This window comes from Bufo gargarizans, chromosome 6 (genome assembly GCF_014858855.1).
Source record: "Bufo gargarizans isolate SCDJY-AF-19 chromosome 6, ASM1485885v1, whole genome shotgun sequence".
In the NCBI taxonomy this organism is placed as follows: Eukaryota; Metazoa; Chordata; class Amphibia; order Anura; family Bufonidae; genus Bufo; species Bufo gargarizans.
Window position 1 is genome coordinate 312,443,946 of NC_058085.1, and position 7,105 is coordinate 312,451,050.

General features: G+C 45.5%; 1 protein-coding gene across 2 annotated transcripts; it reads right to left on the reverse strand.

The window, feature by feature from the left end:
• Positions 1-704: 704 nt before the first annotated feature.
• On the reverse strand, positions 705-4,231 carry PPP1R3C (protein phosphatase 1 regulatory subunit 3C). Of its 2 annotated transcripts, none has more exons than XM_044297453.1 (2): positions 4,107-4,231; positions 705-2,251 (listed from the first exon to the last, which is right to left on the reverse strand). In XM_044297453.1, exon 2 carries the CDS (start codon positions 2,248-2,250, stop codon positions 1,303-1,305), a length of 948 nt encoding a protein of 315 aa, XP_044153388.1. In that variant the 5' UTR covers position 2,251; positions 4,107-4,231; the 3' UTR covers positions 705-1,302. The 2 variants fall into 2 exon arrangements, with proteins under 2 accessions (XP_044153388.1, XP_044153390.1); XM_044297455.1 differs by having other exon boundaries at positions 4,008-4,141.
• Between the last annotated feature and the right edge of the window lie 2,874 nt (positions 4,232-7,105).

The following is a 7,105-nucleotide window of genomic DNA, read 5'->3' on the forward strand; positions in this document are numbered from 1 at the left end:
GTGATCAGAAATGGATGGTATTGTCTAGGATTAGAAAAACATGGCTGCCTTCTTTCACAAACAGCACCACACCTATCGACAAGTTGTACATGGCACTGCTCCATTCACTACGATGGAGCTTCATCTCCATTCACTACGATGGAGGTCAGTCGCCATACCAGACACAACCCAAATACAGGTGTGCCGTCGGTTCTGAAAGAAAGCAGCCATGTTTTCCTAAACCTGAACAACCCCTTGAAGTCATAAGAATCTGATCTCCAATATAAGCTCAGTAGGTTTACTTCTGCTCACAAATTGATTCATGTAGTGCTTATAGATTGTGCTCTACCAACTTGTCATGAAGTATCTACCAAAGATATTTCATGGTGAAATAGTGGTAGGCTTCTGTTCAGGTGAACTCAAAGGTGTGTCACTCATGAGCTAAAAGTAAGTGGTTGCTGAGAACCAGCATCATAATCATTACAGTCCAGGCCTTGAAGAGTCAAATCTAGCTGAGAAGAGTCCTGGTTATTCATAATCTCCTGCACTCTCACCCATCTGCTGATGATTGGCAGTTCTCTACTAGAGAGAAAGGTAGAAAACTAGGTAGAAGACGGTCAATCGTCAGCAGGTGGGCAGGAGAACAGGAATTCATGAATAACCATGAGTCTTCTCAGGCGGCCGTGACTCTTTTCCAGGCCCAGTCTGCAATGGTTGTGATGTTGGTTCTCGGCAACCACTTACTTTTAACTTATAAATGACAGACTGCTGAAATCAACTCACCTGTCTCTACTTTATTCTGCTGTTAGTATGGGCAGCATAAAGTTGATGACAGGTTCCCTTTAAGCTAAAATCCACTTCCAAACCAATCTATAATTGTAAAGGGCTAGTTTTTGAAACCTAACCTCAAACAATTGGACAAAAGGTCCCTTTGGTTGAACACTAACTTCATGACCTACCCGCATTCTGTGAATACAGATTAACCTCTCGTCATTTCAGTAGTCTTATGTTTAGCCAGCCTATATTAGAACACCTCAACGTTCTAAAACCTGGTTACTCCACCCCAACACGTTTTCTTAACCACTAGACATGATTCTATGAAGGCTGTGGTTGGCAGAGAGTGACAACTACTCTAAGGCTGATCAGGGATTTAAAGGTGCTTTGAACTTTAACAATTTGCTTAACGACAAAGCTTGTCGTCTCAGTTAATTGTTCTGCCCTGACTTTGTTACATAACGTGGGATTTGTCTATAATGTGCTTTTCGTTCTCAAAGACATTTAAATCCTTTTAATGATAAAAATCAATGAGGCCATGAATTGTGTTCACCAGTATGGAGAGGTGTTCCCTATTCTACCCCAACTCTGCCATTCGGGAAATAAACCGAGGGATGTTTTAGGGGTTCCAAACTGATCCAAGTCATTTTCTGGCTTGAAGGTTTGGGATTTGTAAGAGGTTATGTCTGTTTTAGTTAAGGTGTTGGTGTGTACCCCATCTGATTTCCACTCTGCACGAATGATATTGTAGTTCTGTCCATCATTATTGTCCCAGAATATCTGCCCTTCACTCTCGTAGGATAGGCAAAACTCAATTTTCTCATGACTGGGAATGTTAGGAGGCAGGTCTACGGCAAAGGAGAAGGTGTCAGTGTCCGTGCCTCCATACATATTGTTCATGTAAACGCAGTCAACATCTGTGTGGGTTTTCCAGGTGTTGAAGGTTATTCGCACCTTGACTGTTTTTTCGAAGCTGAAATTTTTAACTTTGATGGTGCCAGCAATGGACCTCTCTTGAAGGCTGCAATTCTCCAGACATACAAAGTTCTTTTGGATTTTATTGCGGAACTGTAGGTAGTCAGCCGAAGGCTGGGTGAATCCCAAGATCAAATTCTTTTCTTCATGCAATTTTAGGCTAGCGGTGATATCTTCAAGATCCACCAGATCGAACTGGAACTCGACAGCAGGTTCGTCTTTAAACTCTGAAAACACGTGTACCGATGTCAAGGACAGACCTTTAGAATCAGCAAAGACGACTTTCTTTTTAGCTCGAGATTTGGATCGGTTCCTCTCATTGTTCCTGGATTCAGATTCCTTCTTCAAAGAAAGACATGGCCTCAGCGGCTTGAATCGATTCACAAGATTTCTTCCCCTGCAGTCATCATAGGGGCTGAGAAACTTCTTTAACGGAGGGGAATGCGCCAAGCATATCCTAACAGCAACATCGACTGGCATGATAGTTCGTGGAAGAGAACGTGGTTCCAGTATTTGGATCATTCTGGAGAAAAAAAAAAAGAGAAATATATATATATGTTATATACTTATAGCTGTGAATGTTATGATGCAATGCAATAGAACAGCAATTACACACTATAAAGGGGTATCCACAGGACAGGGGACTACTATCAGATCAGTAGGGGGTCCTGTACACCATGGAGCCCCCCCCCCCATCCTTAAATGGACGGAGTAACTGGTACCGCTCCATTTATTTATCTATGTGAGCAAAAGAGATAGTGAAGCACCGTACTCTACTATCTCCGGTGGTCCCATAGAAATGAACAGAGCGGCGGCACGCTTTTCCGACCAGCCACTCTGTCTATTTTAGGAGGGCTCCATGGATTACAGGGTCGCCGTTCTCGTGATCTGTGGAGGTCCTCAGTTGTAGGACTCTATCCAATCTGATACTTATCCCCTACCCTGTGCATAGGGGATTTAGTGTTATCGCACAAATACCCCTTTAAGTGAGGTACTCAAGTTCAGTATCATACTCCTCCAGGACATATATTTCTTCTTAAACTTTCAACCACGCACAACCTGCCCTAAAATCTTGGAATCGACACAAATTAGAATTATTCATGAGCCACTAAGAGCATATGGAGACAAGGAGTAGTAGACCACACCATCTCCAGAAGTACATGGCAGGCTTCCCAGCAGCAAAAGTCAGCAAGTGTTGAGATGAGGCAATGAATCCTCAGCTGCTGCAGAACCTCCTGACATGCACAGGTACCATTCTTTTCTCAATGCTACATCGCAGATCAAGCTGAAGGTCAAGTACAGGAAATTCTGCATACATATCTGCAGTCCTTTCTGCTTCAGAGAGCGGACCTCTCACACAACGCACTTACAACAATCCATCATCATTCTAGACCAGTCGTCTCCAACGACTGTGGCTGCCAAGCTGTTGTGAAACTACAACTCTCAGTATGCCTAGACAATCGCTGGCTGTCTGGGCATGCTGAGAGTTCTACTTTGGCAACAGCTAGACCTCCACAGGGTTGAAGACTTGACCTAGAAGATATTTATCCTAAAAACGCAGGAGTCAAAGAGGCCGAGGAAAAGCTCTGCTTATCTACAACCCACATAGAGATATTTAGCTACAATTAAAAACAATTCCTCAGATCACAGCAAATTACATTTCGGATTTAACCCTCAAATGGAGTAGGATTTTCTTTCTAACCAGTGCACTAGATATTGCTCAGTCTATACGTTACTGAGGCATTGATGGCAAAACACATAAATCATTGAAAAGGGACACAATAACACAGACATTTGCAGATTTCTAGTCTTATATTGAGCTTGAGGATGCAAATTGGCTTAGTTTTTAATTTCCTATTTTGCCTTCTACTCAGTTTTTGGTCAATTTGTATTGTAGAATAATAATAATCTTTATTTATATAGCGCCAACATATACCACAGTGCTTTACAATCGGGGGGTCTAGTCTACATTTTACAGTACAATATATTTGTAAACACAAAACACAACTAAGAAGCAGAAATCACCCTTCCGTTAGAGCTTAAAAGCAAAAGAAACCATAGGAAACACATAAGCAGATCTACTTATCACATTCCCCGTGCATAATTCTATTTGTGTGTCACCTACCTCCTTCCCATGACCATCCCCTACACCGGCCAGCAAAAATCCTAATTATTAAGGGTGCCTAATATATTAAATACCCGCCCTGGACAATGCAGATTTATGACTGCACTGCAATTCATCAGCATTTTATTAAAAAGCGACAAAAAGTCATCTGAACCTCAGTTGTCACCACTCTGTCTACTTCAAGGAGCGCTCCATGCCCGTCTTTATTGAAGTGCTCCATCCTACACATTGAGGAGAGGGGTGTGAGAGCTACCTGCAGTGTGAGCGCCCTGCTCGGGATCCTCCTCCCACTGACGCCTCTTCAGGACTGGTGCGGACCGTAGTGTGCGCTGCCTGGATATCACCAGCGGACGGACCCCTTCACGTGATGGAATCTCACCAGCCAATCAGGGCGCAGCTCACGTCTCCCCTGACCAATCAGCGCGGCGCCGACCTGACAGGGCGAACGTGATCTCGGAGCTCTCCTCCTCACCCTGTGACACCGGGTCCCAGAGAGGAGGGGGGGGCAGGAGCGGTGACAAGGGACATGTACCCAATCCTCCGCATGTGGCAAGAGAATAAACCAGAGAATGCCATGAGTAGTAGATACAGGAGAAACTTTCCTCACTGTCACTGCTGGGATGACAGGAGAATAAACCCCTGACAATGTGTTTGCTGGGACTTGTAGTCCTTCAAGCATATTCATTCAGAACTTTAGTCAAATGAAGTTAATGTTGGTGATGCCTTCATTATTATTACACCCCCCCTTGCTGCTGGCAATGCATGTGCAATATTTCATCATTTATTACTAGGTGGCGGACGCTGTGCTGTCAGCTCGTTTTCGCAGATGAAATATGGCTGAAGAACCTGCATCTGCAGAAAAAGTGGTTCTTTCCCTTTCTGAAGATTACAGTTTTTTGTTATTTTTTTCCCGTGATATGCACGGATGGCGCAGCGCCTTGTAGAAGTATTCACGCCTTGGCGTGTTTCCCGTTTTGCTGTGTTACGATTTGGAATTTACGCTGGGTTCAGACCTGAGCGTATTGAACGTACGCTCTGTATGCGCGATTGTACCAGCGTTTGCAATCGCGCATACAGAGACAAGTCGTTCCCGCTGAAGTCTATGTACGGGAACGGGCGACAAGACGCCCCAAAGAAGCTCATGTACTTCTTGGGGCGTCGGGCGTTTTACAGCGCGATCGTACGCGCTGTAAAACGCTCAGGTGAGAACCATTCCCATAGGGAATCATTGTTTCTTGCCTGTTAAGCGTTTTACAGCGCGTAGGAACGCGCTGTAAAACGCTCAGGTCTGAACCCAGCCTAAAGGGAACCTGTCATCAGGTAATGCAATGAGCAGGAGGGGACAAGCGGGTGGCGTACCTCCCAATGTTATGGACGATGAGAGAGGGACACTTGTGGTTCATTGGGTGAAAGATCCACGTTTTCCTGCAGGTTTATATACTTCAATCGTGTTTATTTTTTTTACACAATAGCGCAAAAATTATCCGAATACAAAAATTTTGAAAATCCAAATGGCATCAAATAATGAAACAGTATACAAGGCGGGGTGTAATATACAGAGAGGAACCAGAGGAACACATTCTGGATCAATATTGTAAATGTAATAATGCAAATCTATACCTCAGGGACATATAAAGGGAACCTGTCATCAACTTTATGCTGACCTCACTGAAGTAGTGACAGACATGCTGATGTCAGCGGTGTGTCACTCATCAGCTAAAAGTAAGTGGTTGCTGAGAACCAGCATCATAGTCATTGCAGCCCAGGCCTGGAAAAGAGTCAAATCTACCTGAGAAGAGTCCTGGGTATCCATAATCTCCTGCTCTCTCACCTATCTACTGATGATTGGCAGTTCTCTTCTAGGGAGAAAACTACCGTATTTTTCGCCCTATAAGACGCAGGTTTTTGAGGAAAATAAGAAAACATATATTTTTAACCAAAAGGTGTGCTTTCGGTGGGTTTTGAACTAATGGTGGTCTGTGCATGACACTATTATGGGGGATCTGTGAATGACGCACTGTCATGTTAGAGATCTGTGGATGTGTCACGAGGGTGTCAAGAGCCACGTCTGACTCTGTTATACCCGGGGTCAGGAAGTCGCAGCGGGTGGCTGCGCGCTCTATGTCTAAAGATCACGGTGTTTCTTAGTGTTTGTTTTCTGTGTTTGCCTTGCTATCCTTTTTGTCTCACTCAGGGATCCGTAGCTTCTCCTCCTCAGCTGTTTCTTGTCTGCCACTCCCAAACTCCTTATATTCTCCTCTCACACTTCTCTTGTTGCCAGTTATAGAGCTTCCTGCCTGGACATCTATGCTGACCCACTGGAGCTGAGAATCTGGTTGTTGTTCCAGAGTGCTACCCTCCGGATCCCTGTTGGGCTTTTGTTGTCTCCTGTTGTTGCCCACCTGGGATTATATGTTGAGTCTGTATTGTCTGTCCTCCCCTTGGTGTTTTCCTTTAGAGCTAGTGGTGCGGACTAGTGTTCCCACCGCCCTGTTCACTATCTAGGGCTCATCCTAGGGAAAGCCAGGGTTTTAGGCACGTGATCGGCGTACGGGTGAGGAACCCGTCTAGGGACGACAGGGCAGCCAGGCGCCAGCCGCAAGGTGAGTCAGGGGTCACCACCTTCCCTCTCACTAGGGCAGGGCCTCCCTCTTTTCCTCCCTCCGTGTCACGTATGTGACAGTTACGCCGATCGTGATAGGATGGCACTGCTATAGGGAGGGGCATCTGTGGATGGCACTGTTATGGGGGGATCTGTGGATGACACTGCTATATATGTGTCATCCACAGATCCCCCTCATACCAGTGTCCCCAATACACCGGCCCTCTGCTCACCGAAGTATTGCTAGACCGTAATCCTTAACCTGTTAATAAGTTTAACTAAATCTGCGCTCTCCCCTGTTCCCCTGTATCCGTACAGCACTTACTAACAAGCTTCCATAGCAGGCAGAGAGGCTGGCAGCGTTATGTCACTCACTGACGTTGCGCGCCTGCTCCGCCTGCTTCATTCATTAGGTGGGCGGAGCAGGCGCGCGACATCAGTGAGTGACATTACTGCTGCCGTCCGCTCTGTCTGCTATGGAAGCTTGTTTGTAAGAGCTGTACGGGTACAGGGGATACAGGGGAGAACGCAGCATTAGTTAAGCTCAATAACAGGTTAAGGATTACTGTCTAGAAATACTTCGGTGAGCGGCGGGGCCCCGATGTAAGAGTACAGTGACTGCACGGGGCCCTGCCGCAAGTTCCGGACTC

Coding starts and splice junctions, on each gene's coding strand:
- PPP1R3C (XM_044297453.1), bottom strand. CDS start 2,250: ATGATCCAAATACTGGAACCACGTTCTCTTCCACGAACTATCATGCCA.